At 42.2% G+C, this 23,883-nt stretch overlaps 1 protein-coding gene across 2 annotated transcripts in view; it reads right to left on the bottom strand.

Annotated features, from left to right (window-relative positions):
• Positions 1 to 23,883, bottom strand: part of FYB2 (FYN binding protein 2) — a 129,655-nt gene that overhangs the window by 38,655 nt on the left and 67,117 nt on the right. For both annotated transcript variants that reach the window (XM_040470375.1, XM_040470374.1), the window contains exons 5-8: positions 17,820 to 17,920; positions 8,100 to 8,134; positions 5,046 to 5,077; positions 1,095 to 1,197 (exon numbers count right to left, since the gene is read on the bottom strand). In XM_040470375.1, coding sequence (XP_040326309.1) covers positions 1,095 to 1,197; positions 5,046 to 5,077; positions 8,100 to 8,134; positions 17,820 to 17,920 — 271 coding nt within the window. The remainder of the gene's footprint in view (positions 1 to 1,094; positions 1,198 to 5,045; positions 5,078 to 8,099; positions 8,135 to 17,819; positions 17,921 to 23,883) is intronic.

The raw sequence follows: 23,883 nt of genomic DNA on the forward strand, positions 1-23,883 counted from the left end.
CGTTTATGTAACGGAATCCAAATACTTTTTATTCCCAACCTCAAATCCACTCTCGGAAAGCAGGAATATGTCCCTTTAGTGGTGGCCTGACCCCATACCTGGTCGGTGTCCCTAACCTGGCTCCCCTATTGCCTTTTGCACGCTCCTGATTAACCCCTTCCTGACCTCGGCCTCCTCCTCGCCAACTTAGGGGCTTGCCCTCTCTCCGGCCTCACGTGCAACGCCGCCCCCCCTAACTCTGGTCCCTGCCTTTCATAATTCGTGACTTATCTCTTCCTTGAATTACGCTGCTTTGTGACACCCTATAAACACACAACCCCGGCCAGCCTGGGTCTCCAGGCCCACGACACCGACAAGCTGTTGGATTCACCCAAGCCCTGCAGATGGAACTGAAACGATCTGAGGTCATAAGGTAGGCACATCTCAAATAGGTTCTTAGAATGTTCTGAGCGGTACAACTGCCGAGGTGGTAGCAACTGTCGAGGCCTCTGACCACTCCAGCTTTTCTGAAGGGGACAGTGTCAAATGGATACAGAGATATGCATACAGGTGATATTTGCGGACAGGTAATAACAACACCTTTCATTTTTATGGAAGCTTAGGGTTTACCAAGCACTTTTACGCACATTACTTCTTTTTATCATCACTAACGAGACAGAATCAGGATGGGGCTGAAGATAACTGGGTACAGATTATTTCTTTTTTCTTTCCACATGAGATGGCCTAGCTGAGAAAGGAAGTTGTTTTAAGCCGGAGTACACGCCTGAAGGAGGCCCCTCCTCCAGGCGCCTTCTTTTGCAGGGCAGAGCACCCCAAGGGCTGGCCCTTTATGTCTTGCCCCCAGGGCACTTGGCTGAATCCACACTAGTCCCAGCCCGTCTCCTAAGGCCTGCTTCAGGACTACTGAATGGGAAATCCAAGGCTAGAGCTCTGTGTTACGGTCACGTTCATTTCTTTGGTAAAACACCCAACACCCGCTGCGTCTTCTGACTCTGGACGGCTGCCGTCACAGCCTCGGAAAGGTCCCTCCATGAACTGCTGCTACAACATGGCTGGATTGTTCTGTTTGGCCCGGAACCCTAGAACACGGATACCTCGAAAAGACGGCTTGAATGTAGATCCCTTTCTGGTTTTCGAGGTTCCAATTCACACAGCTCCTTTTCCTTCTCTTTTTTACCTTCATCTTCATGTGTAGGGCTTAGAGGTGAAGAGATAGCAGGGAAAAAGTCAGGTTTAGAGTGTTTAGATCACAGTGTGCCCCCCCCCCCCCGCCCACTTTAATGAAATGAATGGAAAAAATGAATTTAAACAGACATCAATAATCCCTCTTCTCTCCCCACCTTCTTCTAAGATGAGGATCAGGTCACCCATTAGATCATCTCGTTGAGTTTCTATCTGCTCCAGTCAATGCCAGAACGAATCCCTGCTTCAAATCTCCCTAGGAACTCGCCATTGACTATAGGATAAAATATAAGCCCATTGTGATCTTACCGCAACCTTTCTTTCCAACTTCGTCTCCCTCTGCTTCTTCCCTCCGCTTTTGCTCTAGAATCTCACATTCCCCAAACCTACCAGCCTAGTTCAAGCAGTTCTTCCTTTTATCTTTTTAACTTTTTTTCTTTTTTTTGGCGGGGGCGGGGGGGGGGGGGAGCAGAGAGAGGATCCCAAGCAGGCTCCGTGAAGTCAACGCAGACCCTGACGCGGGGCTCGATCTCACGACCATGAGATCATGACCCGAACTGAAGTCTAGAGTCCGATGCTTAACCGACAGTCACCCAGGTGCCCTGCAAATCTCCCTTTTTATTTACTATTTCCCTTATCAGACATGCCTTCCACATCTTCTATTGCTGGAAAACATGGCAATTTGTTCTCAATGTGTCTGCGTTTCTCCGAATCGTACCTCCAAGAATCCTTTCCCGATTCTCCCAGTCTGACCTTCTTATCTGCTGCCCCAATAACGTGTCCTTCCATCTTGTACCTTAACCCACTGTCTCTGGATCTGCCTCCAGTTCGTTCACTTTGCCTGGTAAACTAACAAGTTACAAGGAGGCAGAGCTCTGTGATTTCTGTATCCCAGCACTAGTGCCGTGTAATCCATGGCAGCAAGAGCACAGTCCTGGCACAGAGTGGTACTTAGTATTCCCGAAGGAAACGAATGACCGCCGTGCACGAGAATACGGATGGCAGCTGCACCGGAGGGAGTGTAAGAGAGGCAGGGTGGACGGTGTCACGAAGAACCAGGACAGAGGACCAAGGGACAGAATGCTGGAGAACATCAACACCCATATGAGAACTTCTGCCTCTGGCTTAGTGAAACAGATTTACAGCCACAATTATATGGAAGGCAGAAGGAGAGGAGCCCTCAAAGAAAATCAGAGAGGGGCCACCACGGGAGGAAAAGCACCAGAGAGAGCGCTGTTCTGAACGACAACGGCAAGTTTTAAGGAATTTCCTTCATGCATCTCATAACTGAGCACACACGCCCACCTTTGAGGCCATATGCTAGTTCTGTGATGATCAGGGGCTGTGAAGGAGGGCTGGGTTCTAATCCCCACCATCCCCCTTTCTGAAAGTCTAAGACCTACCTGCCTAAAAAAATCAAATTTTTGTATCATTTATAAATGAACGGTCACAGTGCCAATCTCCACGGTTACCATGAGAATGAAATGTGATAAAAATGTTGAAAGCCTAGCACTGTTCAGAGCACATAATGGGCCCTCAAGAATTGTCGGTGTCCTTTTCTTCACGGAAGCATTTGCTATGTCAGAAGTACCCGATTCTCATGTTCTGACCGCACACTGCTGGTATTTCTCCTAAAGCATTACCTGCCTTGTTGACATTATGTCCTTTGTAACCTGTCTTCCTGTCCCTCAGGCCCTTGTCTGGTACTTCCTACACAACTGGACCTCCGTAAATGGTTATCAAATCCAATTCGATATTGTGACTTCTAGGGAGACTATAAGGAAATGGGGTAAGTTATCCCTGCTTTGAAACTTGTAATTCCCCCCGATCTATAGTATAAAGTCTAAATCTGTGCCATCCAATAGTGACTACTATCCAGGTGTGGCTCTTGAGCACTTGAAATGGATCAGGCTCAAAATGAGCTGGAAGTATAAAACATATCTGGATCTTGAAGACTTGGCATGAATACAATACTGTAAAATACCTCAGTATTGGTTACATGTTGAAAGAATATTTTGGTATACTGGGATCAATGAAATACATTAATGTCACCTGTTTCTTTTTGCTTTTTAACATATGGCTACTAGAAAACTCTTAAATGACATCTGTGGTTTGCCTTATAGTTCCATCGGATGGGGCTGGTCTAAATGGCAAATAGACAGCGTGGGCCCTCCTGGATCCCGCTCTGTATGTGCCCCTGGCTTCGTTCCTGCTGCTCCCACACTGCACCTTATGCTCGGGCCTGATCTTTGTTTGTGGATTCCTGGACCAGCCTCACTGTTGAACAGTATGTCTTTGCCCCTACTTTTCCTTGGGCCTGGAACATACATTCCGACATTTTCACCTGGCCAATTCCTACAGGTCTTTCAAGAATAAACTCAACTGTCAACTCTTCAAGAAAGGGGGCCCAGAGCCTCATCTCTGGGCTTCTATAACCTCTTAGCAGTGATTATATTATATTGCAAAGTCCTACTTATGTGGTCATCTGCCTCCAAACAGCTCCTGACCCCCAGGCATTCTGGCCTCCACGCCCATCTTGAACCAAAGGCAGAGAATATATTCTATTCATTTTTGTACTTCAGAATCTAGCAGCATCTGAACAGAGGTAAAGCTCAATAAACAGTGAACGAATCACTCGACATGTGCTTACCAAGTGCCCAGCACCCTGCTAGAGGGTAACTATATGGGGACCATGAATTGAGGCAGGCAGGCCAGAACTCAAGGAGAAACATGAAACAGGCTTCCCCTATGATCCACTGCTTGCGTTCGTATCCTCGGTCAGAAAATTTTGATACTTCTCCAGAGTTCACTGACCGTGTTTACCCTAATGTATTAAAAATAACTCCAGGGGCGCCTGGGTGGCGCAGTCGGTTAAGCGTCCGACTTCAGCCAGGTCACGATCTCGCGGTCCTTGAGTTCGAGCCCCGCGTCGGGCTCTGGGCTGATGGCTCAGAGCCTGAGGCCTGTTTCCGATTCTGTGTCTCCCTCTCTCTCTGCCCCTCTCCCATTCATGCTCTGTCTCTCTCTGTCGCAAAAATAAATAAACATTGAAAAAAAAAATTTTTTTTAAAATAAAAATAAAAATAACTCCAGGGGAAGAGTGACGGACTCTGAAGAGGCGGGTAAGAGGCCGGCAATGCCTTTGCCAAGACCGTGCTCTGAACCTACCAGTAAAAGAGGTTTTAGCAATACCAAGACCAAGACAACATGGGCCCTCCTCACCAGGAGCTCTGACGGGAAGGAGGTAGAGGAGAGTGAGGATGAACTGGCATGTTAGCAAATAAATGACATACAGCGATGTCAGCACCAACTTGTGACCTTACAGGGAAGGGGCTGGGTACTTCTCTCTGAAGGAGGGGGACTGGGAAGGCTTCTTACAGGAGGGGTATCTGATGGTCGATGTTTGCCAGATCATCAAGTTGGGGAGTAAAGGCACAGAGACTCGAAACAGCACGCTGGATTTGGGAAACTAAGGTCTTGGGGAGTCACGTGATCGCCTTATGCCTATTTGTGTGACTCCCACAATCCAGGAGCCCCTGAGGGTAGTGGTCATATCGCACCACTGCTGCAGTCCCCACAGTTAGAAAGTGACTGGCTAGTGACGTGGGGGTCTCAGTAAGTGTTTGCTGGTGAGTTTGGCGTGGGCTAGAACAAGGCAGGAGGCAAAGGCTAGAACAAGGCAGGAGCCCTGAGCACCTTCTCTGTACCAGGCACCTTGCGGGGCACGAGGGAGGCTGAACAAGGCCAGTTTGCCCAGCTGGCCCACTGAGGAAAGCGCAGCTGGCCCACTGAGGAAAACTAGTTCAGTCATCAGAGGGTCAGTGGTTGGAAAAAATGGTTTTCCATTTGAAGGTAAAACTCACCTGAATTCTCCACGGAGACCACTCTTCCAAGGCTGAAAGTAAAGAGGAAACTGGTCATCTTCAGAAATCAATCCAAACCATGCCTTTGTTGTTTGGCTACAGCCCATTAGAGACTTGAACAAAAGATGAGGTGAGGCCCGAGGACAGAGCAAAGGCAGACACGGACAACAGAAATTTCCAGGAACCATGAGAGGAAAACAAGCACCCCCAGAGCTACGGCACACGCCACAAGAAATGTGCAATTTGCTTAGGAGGACTAATTGTCCTCTGCATGCTTTTCCAGGAGGGCCTCTGTAGAGGAACGACTTTCTGGTCACTTGAGGAAACATGTGCTGGGGATACTGGGGCAATGTTTCAGTGGGCAGAAGTGGTAAATGAGTATGTAAGCCATGCTGGGGACTCTCCCTTGCTGGTCGTGCCCCACCCTGATCCAAAGTCAGCTCTCATATGATCTGGATTTGGCTCTGTTAAAATTACGTCCCAGTGACCACAACAGAGCTCCTCGTTTATTCAGTCGTCACACAGATCTGATTCATTCGTTATTCTGAATCTAGACAAGAATACTGAAGCAAACAGAAAATATCTAAGCCTCGAAAATGCTGCCACCAAAACCAGCCTCATAGCTCATTTACCCTCCTTTGAGGGTAACCCCACAAGCCTTCATTCGGGGACTACTGGTTTTTCTTTTCTTTTTCTTTTTTTTTTTTTTTAATTTTTTTTTCAACGTTTTTTATTTATTTTTGGGACAGAGAGAGACAGAGCATGAACGGGGGAGGGGCAGAGAGAGAGGGAGACACAGAATCGGAAACAGGCTCCAGGCTCTGAGCCATCAGCCCAGAGCCCGACGCGGGGCTCGAACCCACGGACGGTGAGATCGTGACCTGGCTGAAGTCGGACGCTTAACCGACTGCGCCACTCAGACGCCCCAATTTTCCATAGAATTCTAACAAACTGGATGGCAGCACAGGTAAAATAACACGTCAGACGGACCTCCGCTGCGTTACTCACAGGTTGTTTTCTCTCTCTGAGCCTTGAGTTCTCACCTGGGAAATGAAGCAGAGATACTACCTCGGCAGGGAACACTGAGGATTAAGTGCTCCCACATTTGCACCGGTGCCTGACACACAGTAAGGACTCGGCACGTGCTTTTCCACGTGAAAGACTCTCTTCCAGACACAAAGGTATTGACAAAGAAATCCTAACTGTCCGACAGGAGACAGCAAACACCCTTGTGGTGGTCGGATGTGAAGGGATCTAGCTCCGAACACCTAACAAGGGCCCAAAAGCATTTCACCAAGAAGAGCGTGAACTATGCCCACTCAGTCCATTATGTTCCAGAGGATTCCACGTCATCAAGAAAAGGTGAAGTCAGATTCCATGCACCCAGTTAAGAATACTGAGATCAACAGGGGTGCCTGGGTGGCGCAGTGGGTTAAGCATCCAACTCTTGGTCTTGGCTCACGGCACGATCTCACGGTTCATGAGTTCGAGCCCCACATCGGGCTCTGCACTGATGGGGTGGAGCCTGCCTGAGATTCTGTCTCTCCTTCTCTCTGGGCCTCTCCTGCTTGTGCTTTCTCTCCCTCTCCTGCCCTCCCTCCCTCCCCCACTCTCTCTCTCAAAATAAAAACGAATACTGAGTGAACACAATTCATGTCTCTACATTAAGACTTAAAAATACTTTCAAGCTTTTAAAATTTTGAATCGATTTAGCTATTTATGGATTTCACCTGTGCAGAAAAGTTTATCATTTGGTGATGCTGCCAGATAACTGAAGCCAGTTTTTTTTTTTTTTTTGGTTTGTTTCTGGAAGCTTTTTAAAATCAGAATGGTTCTACCCTTGTTAATAAGAACAACAATCATTTATAGTTTTCTAGCTATAAAGCGTACCCACTAACGAACAGTCCTTTGCAGCAAGTGTAAGAAAGCAAGCAGAAAGATGTAAGATTTGACTAAATGAAACCAATAAGAAAAGAGTAAACTTCAACTGACCCACAACATGAAGTTAGCACCTACTGTGTGCCAGGCACTTACCTACTCTGAGTTCTCCCAGCGATGATGAACCCCCTTATTTACTGAGCATCTACTACAGAAGATATGGTAACCACAAGGCATATGCTTCCTGTCCTTACAGAGAATACACATTTTACACAGACATAACTGGGGCTCATGACTGCAACAGAAGCCAGCACTTACTATTAAACTGTTCACCTGAATTTACCTTATTCTCATTCCTATAATGACCCCAGATGCTGGTACTTCTTTTTTATTTTTAAAAAAATTTTTAATATGATTATTTAAATTTTTTTTTAATGTTTATTTATTTTTGAGAGACAGAAACAGAGTGTGAGCGGGGGAGGGGCAGAGAGAGAGAGAGAGAGAGAGAGAGAGAGAGAGAGAGACAGACAGACAGAATCTGAAGAGGCTCCAGGCTCTGACCTGTCAGCACAGAGCCCGATGCAGGACTCGAACTCACAGACTGTGAGATCATGACCTGAGCCAAAGTCGGATGCTTCACCCACTGAGCCACCCAGGCACCCATGGGTACTTCTATTATCTCTATTTTACAGGTGAGGAAATGGAGGTTCAAGATCACACAGCCAGGGGCTGGGATTGAGGCCAGCAGTGATTCTGCCTGAACCCTAATCAAGCTGTTCCAAGGTGGCACCTACACTGTGCCCACGAGGAGCCAGAAAATGTGCCTTCAAAGGGCTGGTCATTCTCGTGAAAACACAGATATGCGCATTTGGCTTGTGCCACAGCAGTCCTCTCTCTGAAGGGACAGTTATTAAAGGCCGGTTGATGCTGGCCGCCATAGATAAGGGGCTTAGAATGGATTGGGACCAGATTCTCTCCCCCTTCCACATTTTCTATCTCTGTTATTACAGGCCTTAGGCTACAGAATCTTAACAGCTGGAGTCTTGGAAAACCCTCAGGAATCAGGGGAAAACCAAAAGCAAAGGCTTTTCTCCTTGCTCATAAAAACAAAATACTTTACAATCAATTCTGTATACCTGTTGTAGTTATAAAGTTGGTAAAAAGAGCAAACAATACCTTTCGCAGTTCTTCGATTTCGACTTCGTAAGTTGCTAAAATAAATACGAAAAACATTCTATCAAAGGCAGTGTATTCGCCCATTCCGTACAGCACCCAGGATTCAAGCGATTGCGCAAGACTGCAGAGCTCAGTTTTCTCAGCCTTCAGAACGCGGATCTGTGTGAGGCTTTGTCTACACGGTCTGGGAAACTCTCGGGTCACTGATCAGGGCTTTAATCCCTGTGGGGATTTCCAGGATGGAATAGAGAGTCAGTGAAAACACTTGAAACAACTTTCGGTGTCCTGTTTTGGTAAACAGATGTGCACCCAAAGCTTAGGAGAGAGCACTGAAATTTCGTGGTAGCCGTAAGACGAGGAACTTGGAAGGGAAGGGAAAAAAGGACACCCCCTCCAAAAAAAAAAAAAAAAAGCCTAAATCTAACTTCAACAAAATGAACTCCATAGCACAGTTATAAGTGTTTTACTCTATGACAGTTTTGTTTCCTTAGTATCTTTTTGTTTTATTGTTTATTTGTGAGAGAGAGAGAGGGAGGGGAGGGAGGATGGACGGACACAGGCAGGGTAGGGGCAGAGAGAGAGAGAGGGAGACACAGAATCTGAAGCAGGCTCCAGTCAGAGCAGAGCCCCATGCAGGGCTCCATCTCACTAACGATGAGATCACGACCTGAGCTGAAGTAGGACACTTAACTGATTGCGCCACCCAGGCACCCCCTCCTTAGCACCTCTTGAAAAGAGGAGACTGGCCACCAGCTAAGGTTGGAATTCCTTTCGATTGTTTCCGAGCGTTCTGTGGAACGTATTGAGTGATGTGATCCCAACCTTAATGATTGGCAAACGCCAAGGAGTGGCAAGAATGTGGGTTCAGAGCCCAGTCCTGCCACTTGCCATCTATGGGATTGCAGACAAATTCCTTCATTTTCTTGAGTCTCAGTGTGCTCATTTGAGAAAGGTAGTCAATGGGAAACCTCCTTACACAGTTAATGGGGAGGTTAAAGGAGATGATGTAAGAAATGGAACATACTTAGCAGAGCACCAGACATTGTATAGAAAGTGATGGGTTTTTTGATAAATTTGCTTCTTTGAATTTTCTTTCTTGAAATGTCATCTATAAAAGTTTTTTCCTTCCTGCTAATGAATATGTGGGCATAATAGGTAGGGCTCTCCCTGTGTTTCTTTTCTTTCTTGCTGCTAGGGTCCTAAAGGTTTTGTTTAAAAAACTGACCAAACAATATGTTGCATTTCTCAGCCATCATCATTCTACACAGGTAGTCCATTGATAAAAGAAATGAAATCCTAGGCTTTCTTTAGGGATTGCCTACAAGTGACTACTGAACAAAGACCTAAGATTCTCTATGTATGATTAATACTATGTGCTTCAACGTGAGTACCTGTACACTTTTACTTTTTACTGATTTGTGAATCAAAAGGTATTACACCTTGCTATTGCTTGCTTTAAAACCTTTGTTTAGCCATTAATACATTACAATCATATTTGCTTATGATGCAATTTACTCCATGCCCATTCCAAGTATGGCTTTTCCAATTTTAAAAATGATAATTTCCCTCCCCTAACTTATTTACTATTTTTTGCTTTTCAAAGAATTAATAAATCACGATCTTCTTGCTTTTCGTTGCCACCTGGGGAGAGGGGAGATATCAGTATCCTGTCTTAGAGATGGGGAAACCGAGGCTCAGAGGAATCTTACTTGCCAAGGCTAGGACACAAAAGTACACACGGAGTAAATGATGCGTTCATAACCTGACGATGCTCTTTAACAAAGTGGAGGTGCCCCAATGATAAGTTTTGCCATCACAACTTGCTCCTAAGGTAGGAATATAAAGGACAAAGGACTGTACCCCGAGGGGTTAGGAAGGGACTAGGACATAACAGGAAGATGCAGCCCACAGCACTGGAGCCCTCTCTCTCCACTGAAGATCTTTATCCCAGCTGGGGAAAAAGGAACCTATCAGAAGATGGTCTTTGGCACCCTCCAACGGCCCGTACCATAAAATGACCACAGCCTTTGGCTTTTTCTCCACGTGCTAACTCTCTGTGTGGCCTTGGAAAACCAGGAGGTGAGAGCACTATTACTAGTATACAGAAACAAGAAGCAGCAGTGGCTAATAGTTTTTACACTTACAGATAGCAGGCGCTAAGCTAACTGTGTAAATGCGTGATTTCACTTAATTCATACAGTGATCACCAGTGATACATTTCACTAATGAGGAAGCAGATGCCCAGAGAGTGACATTACTTTCCCAAGGTCATTCAGTTAGCAAATGGCCTTCAAACTTCCTTCCAGCCATGATTCATTCATTTAAATCGAATAGCACCCACAATGATGGGTAGAACTCTTATTAATGTTACCCTCAAGGGTTTCTAGTACTCCTCAGGAAGCACAGTCTGAATGGCTGGTCTAAATGACCTCTGAGGACAATTCTGCAGAGCTTCTAGAAAAGCTTAAACCCTGCTTACCCCAGTACTATACAAAAGGGCAAAGCCTCAGAAAACCTTGGAGCTATGTGTTGAGCTATGCAACCCAGAGGGGATGGTCTTGTAACATCTTGTTAGTCTAAGTATTTATCTTCCTTGAGAAATTGTAAATGTTATGAATTTTTCTGATTTTATTGTGTCCATTGCTGGGATATAGAAATAGGATTTTTTTAATGTCCATTTTGTATCCCGTAACCTTATTGAATTCATTTACCAGTTCTAAGAATTTTTTTTTTTGGGGGGGGGGAGATTCCTTGGGATTTTCTACCTAAACAATCCTGTGATCTGCAAATAAGGACAGTTTAATTCTTTGATTTGTATACCATTCATTTCCTTTTCTTGACTTATTGCATTGGCTAGAACTTCTAGCAAATGTTGAATAGGTGCAGTTAAGAGTGGACATCCTTGCCTTGTTGCCAATCTCAGGGGGAAAGTATTCAGTACCTCTCCATTAAGCATCATGTTAGCTGTAGGCTTTTTTGCAAATGCTTTTTTTCAAGTTGAGGAAGTACCTCTCTATTCCTGTTTTTCTGAGGAAAAAGTTATCATAATGGGTGTTGAATCAGTCAAATGCTTTTTTTGCACAGATTGAGATGATTGTGATTTTTCTTCTTTAGGCTGTCAATAAGGATTTCATGGATTAATTTTTGAATATTGAACCAGCTTTATCCCTGAAATAAACAACATTTGATTATGGTATAATTCTACTTTATATCTTGCTGAATTCTATTTTCTAATATTTTGCTAAGGATTTTTCTGACTATACTCACAAAAGATGTTAATCTGCAGTATTATTCTTGTGGTCTCTGTCTAGGTCTGGTATCGGTAACATCAGCTTCTTAAAATGAATCAGCAAGTGTTTCCTCCTCTTCCATTTTTCTTGGAAACACTGTGTAGAATTGATGTTAATTCATTTTTAAACATTTGACAGAATTTTCCAGTGAAAAGTCCCTAGAATTTGAGATAGCCTTTTTTGGGAATTTAGTTTTTTATTTACCAATTTATTTATTTAAAAATTTTAATTCAAGTATTGTTGACACAGTGTTATAGCTTTTTTGGGGGGAGTTTTAAAATTATGGATTCAAAGTCCTTAGCAGTCACAGGGCTATTCAAATGATTTATACTAGGTTACTTGAGGTACTGTGAGCTTTTTGTAGAACTGTTCCTTCTTCAAGTTGTCAACTTTAGACGTGTAGAATCGTTCATAATATCCTTACTGCCCTTTTGATGTCTGCAGGGTTTGTAATGGTATCTCTGTTTCATTCTTGATATCGTTCATTTGTGTCTTCTTTCTCTCTTATTTTGTTACTCTTGCTAGACATTTGTCAATTTTATTGATCTTTTCAAGGAACAAGCTTTTGCTTTCATTGATTTTCTCTATTGCTTTTCTGTTTTCAATTTCATGTATTTCTGTTCTTGATCTTTCTTTTGTTCATTCCCCTTGTTTTAGATTTATTTTTCTCTTTTTCTGTGTTGAGGTAAGATCTTAGATTTAAAGATTTTCCTATTTTTTAGTGTAAACATTTAGTGCTATTAATTTCTCCTCTGCATTCCTCAGGCTATGTCCCACAGATTTTTATATATTTTCATTTTCATTAAGTTCAATATATATTTTGGCCACCCTTGAGACTTTCTGACCCATGGATTACTTAGAAAGGTGTGATTTTGGTTCTAAGTGTTTAGAGAGTTTTCTGTTATCTTTTGGTTACTGATTTCCAGTTTGATTACATTGTGAAAATACACTATGATTTCAAGTTTTCAAAATGTGTTGCGATTTGTTTTATGGCCAGAATATAGTCTATCTTTGTATATGTTTACAGGTGCTTGAAAGTATATGTATTCTGCTCCTGTTGTGCATTCTATAGATATCAGTTAGATCTTGTTGCTTGATGGTGTGGCTGAATTCTTCTGTATCCTTAATGATTTTCTGAGTAGGTGTTCTGTCAATGTGGAGAGAGGGGTGTTAAAGTCTCAAACTATGAGCCTATTTGTCTATTTCTTCTTTCGGTTTCTGCTTCGCATATATTACAGCTCTGGAGCTCGGTGAACACACATTTAGGATTGTTCTGTCTTCTTGATGGATTGACCCTTTTCTTATTACATAATGTCCTTCTGAATCTCTCATAATTTTCTGTGCTCTGAAGTTTACTTTATCTGTTATTAGTATAGCCATACCTACATTCTTTGGATTAAATTTACATCTGCCAATCCCTTTCTTTTCATTGGCATATTTAGACAATTTACATTTAATGTAATTAATGCAATCATTGATATGTTAGGGCTTAAGTCAGCCTTTTATTTTTTATTTTTTGTTTATTCTGTTTTTTGCTCTTCTGAGATTTCCTGTTTCCTTATGGGTTACTTGAGCATTTTTTTGAATTTTTTTTTATCTGTAGTGTTTTTTAAATTATATCTCACTGTACACCTGTTTTAGTGGTTGTTCTATGGATTACACTATATGTACACATAACTTATCACAGTCTACTGGTGTGGACATTTTATCAGTTAATGTGAAGTAAGGTATAGAAACCTTACTTCCTTTTACATCCCTTAACCCTTTCCTTATAATGGTCTTACATATTTATTTTATATACATTTAGAACTACATCAGACAATGTTAACAGTTTTTGCTTCAACCAGCAAACATAATTTAGAAAATTCAAAAGAAGAAAAGTGTGTCACATTTACTCACATTTGTATTCTTTTCCATTGTTTTTTCTCCTGAACTGATGGTCCAAGATCCTTCCTTTTATCATTTCTTTTCTGTTTAGAAAGCTTCCTTTAGCCATTCTTTCAGGATAGGTCTGCTCTAACAAATTTTCTTAGTTTTCCTTCATTTGAGAATGTCTTGATTTCCCCTTCAATCTTCAAGGATATTTTCACTGGTAATAGGATTCTGGATTGATAGTTCTTTTCTTCTTGCACTTGAAAAATGTTGTGCCACTTCCTTCTAGCTTTCAAGGTTTCTGAGGAGAAATTCAGTCATTCAAATTGTTTTCCACCTATAGGTAATATATCATGTCTTTGCTACTTTCAAGAGGTTTACTTTTTATTTTTAGAAGTTTGATTATGTTTTTGTGTAGATCAGGTTTATCTTCTTTGGGGTTTTCTTGGCTTCTTCAATCTTTTATGCCTTTTACCAAATTTGGGAAGTTTTCAGTTATCATTTCTTCAAGTACTTCTTCAGTAGCATCCTTTCCCCCAATCTTTCCAGTACTACAATTTAAGTCATAGTCCCACAGGTCCTTGAATCTCTGTTCATCACCCCTCCCCCAATCGCTTTTCTCCATGCTGTTCAGATTGGATACTTTCTATCATTTCTTTCAAGTTCATGGATTCTTCTCTTCTCCTCATTCTGCTGCTGAGCCCATCCAGTAAGCTTTTTATTTTTTATTGTATTCTTCACTTCTAACGTTTCTGTTTCTTTTTTTTTTTTTTACATCTTCCATTTCTTTGCAGAGACATTCCATTTCTTCCAAAAATAAAATAAAACTATTTTTTTGTGTGTGTTTCAGTCATGTGCATAATTACTCAAGCATTTTTTAAATGTTTTTTATCTTGAGAGAGAGAGAAAGGGGGGCGCAGAGGAAGAGGGAGAGAGAGAGAATCCCAAGCAGGCTCCACGGTGTCTGAGCAGAGAGCCTGGAGTGGGGCTTGATCCCACAAACCAAAATCAGGACTGAGTCACTCAACAGACTGAGCCAGCCAGGCGCCCCAACACTGAACTATTTTTGTTAACTGCTTTAAAGTCTCTGTCAGAATATTCTACTACTTCAGTCATCTCAATGTTGGCATCTACTGATCACCTCTTTTCATTCAAGTTTACACTCTCCTGGCTCTTGGTATGATGACTACTTTTCTACTGACACCATGGGCATTTTAAGTATTATGTTAGGAGACTCTGGATATTATTGGAAGCTTCTATTTTATTTGGTTTTTCCCGGTGGCAGAAATGGGGGTGACTCTTTTCTGTCGGGTGAGGGAACACATCTAGGTTCCCCACTTCCTGGCCTCCTGATAACGCAGATGAGGGAAAGGTTGTTCACGACTGCTGGGCAGGACTGGGCACTCCAGTTCCGCACTCAGCTTCTGCTGATAAGGCTGGGAGTGGTAGGAGTGCTTGCTATTATTCCTCATTTGGCATCCTTACTGCTGGGTAGTTGTCCAAGTCCTGACTCTCCGCTAGGTTTTCTCTAACACCATCCCAAGAGGGAAAAGAAAGGGCACCTTGTTATTGCTTGATGGGCGGGAGACTGGAATACAAGCTCCCCACGTGGTCTTCACGGACGTCCACTGTAGGTGAAGGGTTTTTTTACTCCCGGCAGGGATGGAAGTCCCAGCTTCTGACCTGACTTTCTCTGATACCACCTCAGCAGAGCTGTTGGGATGTGTACTGCAGCCTCATGAGGGTGTCTTAGGCTCCCCAGTCAGCACTGGCTGGTAGGACGGAGCCACAGTTTTTTCTGTGACGTTTGGCGGGAGAGGAACAGTTATTGTCTTGAGGCGTTCTGTTTTTTCTAGGCTGCCCCTTTTCTGGTCCTTTGGCTAGACAGAACAGGCTCTTGCTGCACCTCTTTCTGTTTGTGCTCACTGGTGTTTCCGGACTGCCAACTTCTTCACCTCCAACTCTGAGATAAATGAGGCAAGAAGAAAACACAAGGAACTCACCACCTACTCGTCCTTGGGTCTTCGGGTCTCTAGCGGGTCCACCTTCTTGTTTCTACCTTCAGAGTCTTCCAGTTTTCTTATGGTTGTTTTACATATACTGTCTGACTGTTCTAGCTGTACTTAGCAGGGGGAATAGGGAAAAGTCTATATGCTCCATCTTTCCAGGAGCACAATTCCACTTGACCTCAAATGTCTTGTTTTACCCAAGTCTCAGAACAACTCCACAAAGGAAATATTATGCCCATTTTACAGATGAAGACACTGAGGTTCAAATATCATTCATTAAGTGGTATAAAGATAACGGAAAATAAATGGGGCAAGAGTCAAATGAGTAAGTACAAGTGGAAGTAAAAGAGCTCATCTCCTCCCCTCCCCTCCCCCTTCCCGGGGGGGCCCCCCCCCCCATAGGGTAACTTCACCTTGGTTGGCTCTTTAAAGAGGAACAAGGAAAGGGGTGGGGACATGTAACAAGATCCTTTTGACCCCGGGCTATAGTTCCTCAGCTTCTCGGGCCCTGGTAGGTCAACCCTACCTCCCAGCAGGATATTCTCTCTGGCAAGGGACACCCTCCCCACCCTCACCTGTCTCCCACCTTGCTCCTTTTGGGCTATCCTATGCTCTGTTACTCTCCATTGAATCAGTGACTTATTTTCTGAGCCCTTTCTCTCTCAGTCATAAACACCTGCCTCTTTGGGAAGTACACAAAGAACCCTCAGGGAAAGACTGTATAGAGGCTTGAGTTAGTGGTTCCTTCTGTGGGTACCTCAGGTGATGTCCCCTGGCAGGTTCACCTTGAACATGTGTGGCTTGAGGAGATCAAATGTAGACCTCCAGCTTCTCATTTTCAATATGCACCTTCACCCTTCATGACAAGGTGTCCAAACCACACCTATACCACCCCCCATGAGCGGCTCTCTCTGCAGCCCAGTCTGTCCTGGGACTTAGGGACGAGACCCAAGCAGAACCTCAGACAACCACTTGGGAGGGGGACATTCTGAAGGTCTTACGTATCCAGAGACAGAACGTATAGGCTCTGACTGCCGCATCTAAATGGCCCTGTGAGCCCTTGTAGAAAGGCGTGCAGCTGGAATTTAGTCCAAATGGAGCCCACGGCCTTTCTATTCAAAGCATGGTTTGTAGACCAGCAGCATCAGCACCACCAGGGAACTTGTTAGAAATGAAGACTTTCAGGTCCAACCCCAGAGGTACCAAACCAGAATATGTTAAGCAAGATCCTCAGGTGATTCACATTTTAAATGTTAGAATTTGAGAAGCCATATTCTGATGTTGGTGCCCAGACACCGCAAGAATGGAACAATCCTGCCTTATGGAGGTGAGAGGGGAAAGGAGTTGCTTTTCTTGAGGTTAGTATTTTACAAGCCATAGGGAAGAGTCAAAACGTTGCCCAGTCGAAGAGTCAGAAAGAGGTTCTTCAACCCTTTATTTCCTGGGGGAGGGAAGCGAAATTTCAATGGGATCCCAACTCCTACTCCACAAACCTCTTCTGTCTGTATCCTCAGGCAAATGACTTCTCCCAGAGCCTTGGGTCTTTTCTCCATACAATAAAGAGGCTGAATCAGATGATCTCTCTTTAACCCTCTCTCCAGGGAAGCAAGAACATTCTTGAGTGAGAAGCAGAAAAACACTGCAAAGAGCAGGCATCTTAGAGGCAGCCTGAGCCTGTTTCACAGTAGAGCTTACCATATACTCCTTGTGTGACCCTGTACAACTCAATCTCTCCAGTACTCAGTTTCCGGTCTCAAAAAGTGGGCGAATAAAACTGCTGTAGCAGCAAGGATGTACACAGAGAGCCCAGAGAACACACAGAACCACAGAACTGTGGCCCACAGTATAGGTTCAGTAATATTAGTGTTCATTCTGACACAAATATTTGTGCCTTTTATAGAGAATGGGCTGATCCTATAGGCAGAACAAAGACACAGAAACTTGTAGAAATGTTACGAGTTCCTGCTTGTTCATTTTCTTACCTGACAGGGTCTCTTTCTTCCTAGAGAGGTCTGAGCTTTGTCGGCAACACCAGAGGCTGGAAGACGTAGCTCTGAACCAGTGGTCAGATCCATTAAATGAATTCTCTGCTGCTATTCAGACTAAACACAGGGACCTAATTCTCGTAGTCTGTTATCTCCCTCTCCACACACAGAGTTACCAGGGGAGTTCAAGAAAGACACCAGAAGAAGAGAGAGGAAGTTTCTACAGGAGGGGGAGGGAAGAAAAATGAATTGCCCTATCTTGATTTTCCCTCCCACATATCTATAGAAGGCAAGGCGTCTAAGTAGATTGGTGAAGGAGAGAATAGAAAGGGTAGAGAGAAGGCAGCACTAGGAGTTGTGAGATAGCAGTGATGCCCAAATGGATTTATTTGTATTTTTAAGAGACCAGACTGGGGGGGGGGGGCGGGGGCGGGGAAGAAAGGAGATGGTGGACCAGCATGGCCGTGAATTTTTAAACTCATAGTTAGCTAGAGGGAAAATGCCACTTTTGCTGCATTTTCATGCCACACAGGGTTACAGTATTAATTGGCTTAGCAGACTTACAATCAGCAATTTCTTTTGCGGTGCACAGGTTAATGGAGTTGCCAGAGTGTTTCAGATATGAAATTGTCGCCTCATAATTATGTGGTTCTTCAAATTCAGCACTGAGAAGCATGGGGGAAACAAAAAGGTTACTTAAAATAAAACATTGCTTTAAACATTTTAAAACTTTTTCTATTTTTTTTTCTTCATTAGAGAAGTAATATGCCTGACAAATACGGTGATTTAAACAGATATGGAAGGCGCACCAGCCCTACTCTCAACCTACAGGAATTCTGAAAAAACGTAACAATACAGGGAATTATATGAAGAACACATAACTCATCTAGACATCAATAAAGTCTCCAGGGGCCAGATATAGAGAAAGGAAGTCACAACTAAAGATGTATTATATGCAAAGAGAATTATATGCAAAGGGAAACTGAGACCGATAAGGAAAGATCTTAATGACTGGGTGGCCGAGGATTTACTTTCTGAGTCAGAAGTTAAGTCTCAGACACAGGCTTCCACTGAACGGGATGTTAGATCCAAGCTATCAGCATAAAGTTCAGAGTCACAAGATGCCATTTCATCGGTAAAACAAATCGTAAAAAATATGTGTGCTGGTTCCCAGGGAACAGCAGGGAAGCTTGGTATCTGGCTCTCATCACAGGAGCTAAAAGAGTCACCCATGAGAAACCGTAAACTTGAAAACCTAGCACTAAGTACAAGTGGGGTTCTGAATGCATGGTGTGTATTTCAGAGAGACACAGAGACAAAATAGTGCTCGAAATCCAACCCTCTCTTGTAAGGCCAATCTGAAATCGTTCTGTAAAGATGTTTCCACAACCCAAGGCACCTATGGTCTCCAAAGGAAATAATTCCCACATAAAACAAGCTTATAGTATAAAAAAAAAAAAATGCAAACCACACAAAGAGATGAGGTACCACAGATAGTCAGATATAACAGAACGACAGAAATAACAGAATGACATGCAAGTGATTTAAAAAAAAGTGTTTTAGGGGCGCCTGGGTGGCTCAGTCGGTTAAGCGACCGACTTCGGCTCAGGTCATGATCTCACGGTCCGTGAGTTCGAGCCCCGCGTCGGACTCTGTGCTGACAGCTCAGAGCCTGGAGCCTGTTTCAGATTCTGCGTCTCCCTCCCTCTCTGACCCTCCCCCATTCATGTTCTGTCTCTCTCTGTCTCAAAAATAAATAAACGTTAAAAAAATTTAAAAAAATAAATAAATAAAAAATAAAAAATAAATAAAAATAAGTGTTTTAAATGTTCAAAGAAATAAAGGAATAAAAGCCATTAGGCAAAAACAAAACAAAAGAGAACAAAAAAACAAAGATAAAAACAAAAAACAAGAGTGTGGGAAAAAAACCACATAGATTTAGGGACAGGAGACTGGAGTTATATAAATCATAAATACAGTTGTTGAAATAAATAATGTAGATGTTGAAAAGTAGACCAGACACAGCAGAAGAGAGAACTGGAGAATGAGTTAGATCTAAGGAAGTCATTCAGAATATAGCACTGAGAGAATGAAGAGATGGAAAATATTAAGAGAAGTTAACAGTGGGGAAGACAGAATGAGAAGGTTCAAAATATAAAGACGAGGAATTCTAAAAAGGAAAAAGAAAAAGGATGAAGAAAAGGAATCACTATTCCCATGATAATAGCTAAGACTTCTAAAATTAATAATGGACACAAATCCTTCTATTGAAACAGCTTCAACAGTAAGAAATAATGATAAATCCACACTTACACAGTTTGTAATAAGTTAGCGTAAGTCAAAGAAAACAAGAAAAATGTAAAATCTGGGGGAGAGAAAATATAGATTACCAAGGAGCAGCAGACTTACGATGGACTTCTTTCTAGCAACATTAAGTGGTGGAGACTGTGGATACTAAGTATACTGAGGAAAGATATCAGTATCAAATTATCTTCTAGCTAAATTGTCATTAAAAGTGAGGGAGTAACAAAGATCTTTTCAGAATACCAGTACACACGTTTACTGCTCGTAGATCTTTGCTGAAATACATCAACACATTCAAAGAAACTGAACTAGTAATGAAGTAGGATACAGGAAACAATGGTGGGGGAGTATTTAGAAAAGATGGCAGAGTAGGATTATCCTTAGCTCACCTTGTCCCACAGACACAGTGATATAACAACTACATCTATGGAACTAACTCTGAAAATGATCTCAAGACTGGAAGCACACACCTTCCGTGGTTAATTGTACAGAAACCACATGGAAAATGATAAGGGGGTAGAGACATAGTTGGGAAGAAAATTCCAAGCAAAACTAACCAAAAATGAGAGAGACACCACAAGCACAGAGAAGTAGGATCAGACCTGAGCCCAGGCACCCCAGGCACTAGGGGTCTGCACTGGAAGAAAAGTTCTCCTAAACATCTGGCTTTGAAAACCAATGGGGCTTAGTTACCCACAGGAGCTTTTAAAACCAGCAGACTTAACTGTGGGAAAACAAGGCAGTACAAGGAAACTGAGTCCTCTCAAAGAGCCAGCACTCTAAATGACTTGGCTGAGACACAACACAAAAGCAGCAGTATGAAAGGCGTCTGGGGTGTACATTAAGTTTTATTTACTAATTTCAGAACATGTGCTGTCAGGGCAGGAATCTTCAGGAGATTTCTCCAGGAACAAAGGCAGTGGTGGGCACCACTTCTCTTCCCCCAAACACTCCAGATGGCCAGATACTTGCGGGAACCAGCTCTAAAACTCTCCAACTTGCTAGCAACACATGCCCCACCTCCGTGTTCACCTGCAGACACCCCCCCCCCCCCCCAGCCCACCCACTTCAGCAGGTGTCCCTTCAAAACAGCTCCTGCCTGGCCATACCCTGCATGTGGCCCCAGCAGAACCCAGTATCACTCCAAAGTGACTCCTGCTCTAGGGAGAAGGGCAGATCATCTTAAACACTAGCACACCCATAGTTCAAGCACTGGCTGTTGAGGAAGTGGGCCCTGCTTTTGGGTGAGCCTACAACTGTGGCAGAGAGGCTAATTGCAGACATATAGTCTAAAGGCTGACCCTGCCCACCTAGGAGCCCCCCCCACCCCAGCCAGGCCTCACAATAGCTCAGGACCAACACTGCCCAGTGTGTTCACAACAGAGAAAACAGGTCATTGAAGCCAGCTGGTCTGAAGGCAATCACAATGCAGACACAGCAGTAAGGTGCACATAGTAAGCCCACAAAGGAGACATCCCTGGAGTGCCTGATTCTGGTAATTAGGAGGAATTGTGCTATAGGACACAATAGGACCTCTTCTATACAAGGCCGTTACTTTTAAGACCAGGAAAGGTAGCTGACCTCCCTAATGCAGAGAAACAAACACAGAGAGTTAGACAAAATGAAGAGACAGAGGACTATGTCCCAAATAAAAGAATGGAACAAAATTACAGCAAAAGAGCTAAATGAAACTGAAATAAACAATATGTCTGATAAAGAATTCGAAGTGATGGTCATAAAGACACTCAGTAGACTTAAGACAGGATAATCTCAATGAGAAGTTCAACAAAGAGAGAATAAATATTAAAAAAGAATCAGTCAGAGATGAAGAATTCAATAACTAAAAAAAAATACAAAAGAAGGAATCAACAGATTAGAAGATGCAGAAGAACAGATCAGCCATCTGGAAGGCAGAGCGATAGAAAGTACCCAAGCTGAACAGCAAAAAGTAAACAAATAGTTAAATAAAGGTTAAGGGAATTCAGGGACATAATCTAACACAGTAACATTCACATTATAGGGATCCTAGGAGAAGAGAGAGAAAAGGAGGCAGAACACTTATTTGAAGAAATTATAGCTGAAAACTTCCTGAATCTGGAGAAGGAAACAGAAATCCAGATCCAGAAGGCAAAGAGAACCTCTAGTGAAATTAACCCAAGGAGGTTCACACCAAGATACATAATTAAAGTGGCAAAACATACTGATAAAAAGAAAGAATTTTAAGGGCAGCAAGAGAAAAGAGTTACATACAAGAAAAACCCCAAATGGCTATCTGCTGATTTTCTAGCAGAAATTTTGCAGGTCAAAGGGAATGGCATGATATATCAAAGTATTGAGGAGAAAACAACCTGCCACCAAGAACAGTCTACCTAGAAAGGCTACTATTCAGAACAGAAAAAAGAAAATATTTCTCAAACAAAAGTTAAAGGGAGTCCATCACCACTAAACCAGATTTATATGAAGTACTAAAGGGATTATTTTGAGTGCAAAGAAAAGGCCAAAACTAGAAGAAAATCATTAAAGAAAAAATTTCACAGGTAAAAGCCAACATTTAGTAAAGACAGATTAATCACTGATGAAGCTAATATGGAGGTTAAAACACAAAAGTAGTAAAATCACTTATATCTACAAATATCAGTTGAGAAATACACTAAATAAAAAGCTGTAAAGTAAGATATCAAAAAACACGTAGAGGGAAGTAAAAATTTACTGCTTTTAGAATGTGTTCAAACTTAAGTGACCATCAAATTAAAAAGACTGCTATACACATAAGATGTTACATATGAACCTACTGGGAACCACAAATAAAAAACCTCTAATAAAGACAAAAAAATAAAAAGAAAGGAAGACAAGTGTAATACTAAAGGAGACATCAAACCACAAGGGAAAAGAGCAAGAGAAGAAAAAAGGAACAAAGAATTACACAAAATCATACAAAAAGTAATTAACAAAATGACAGTAAGTAAATACCTATCGACTTTAAGTAGACTAAACGCTCCAATCAAAAGACAGAGGCTGACTGAATGGATATAGAAACAAATCCACATACACCCACATCCACATACAAATCCACAACAATTCATATACATGCTGCCTATAAGAGACCCACTTCAGACCTAAAGATACACACAGACTGAAAGTGAAAGTTGGGAAAAACATATACTACTTAAATGAAAGTAAACAAAACAAAATTCAGGGCAGCTATCACTTTTATCAGACAAAACAGACCTTAAAACCAAGACTGTAGCAAAAGACAAAGAAGGGCACCACATAATGGTAAAGGGATCGATCAACCCAACAAGAAGATATAAAAATTCTAAGTATCTATGCACCCAACATTGGAGCAACTAAATAAATAAAGCAAATATTAACAGACTTAAAGGTAGGAATTGACAGTAATACAGTAATATGGGGGACTTTATTACCCACTCGCATCAATGGATAGATCATCCAGACAGAAGACGAACGAGGAAACAGTAGGTTTGAAGCACACATTCGACCAGATGGACCTAAAAGATGCATACAGACCATTCCTTCCAAAACAGCAGAATACACATTTTCTTCAAGTGCATGTGCAAAATTCCCCAGGATAGATCAGTTAAGGCCACAAAAGAAGTCTCAGTAAATTTAAGAAAGCTGAAATTATACCAAGGATCTTTTCCAACCACAACAATAAGAAACTAGAAATCAGTTACAAGAAAAAATGTGGGAGGAACACAACTACCTGGAGGCTATACAACATGCTACTAAACAATGAATGAGTCAAACAAGACATCAAGGACAAAGTAAATACACGGAGACAAATAAAAAGACACAATAGTACAAAATCTTTCGGACGCAGCAGTACAGACCTACCTCAAGAAACAAGAAAAATCTCAAATAAACAACCTAACTTTATACCCAAAAGAGCTAGGAAAAAAAACAAAGCACAAAGCTAGTAGAAGGAAGGAAATAATAAAGATGAGAGCAGAAATGAACAAAATTGAGATGAAAAAATTAGAAAAGATCAATGAAACCAGGAGTCAGTTCTTCAAAATGATGAACAAAATTGATAAACCATGAGCCAAATTCATCAAAAAAACAAGAGCGACGACTTAAATAAATACAAGCAGAAGTGGAGGAGAAAGAACTGAAAGTAATGAAATACAAAGGATTATAATATTATGAACAATTATATGCCAAAAAATTGGACAACCCAGAAGAAATGGACAAATTCCTATAGATATACCATCTTCCAATACTAAATCAGGAAGAAATACAAAATTTGTATAGATTGATTGCTAGTAATCAGTAATCTAAATTAAATCAGTAAAAAAAAAAAAAA

Source organism: Herpailurus yagouaroundi, unplaced genomic scaffold (genome assembly GCF_014898765.1).
Source record: "Herpailurus yagouaroundi ecotype Mexico unplaced genomic scaffold, PumYag 77, whole genome shotgun sequence".
In the NCBI taxonomy this organism is placed as follows: Eukaryota; Metazoa; Chordata; class Mammalia; order Carnivora; family Felidae; genus Herpailurus; species Herpailurus yagouaroundi.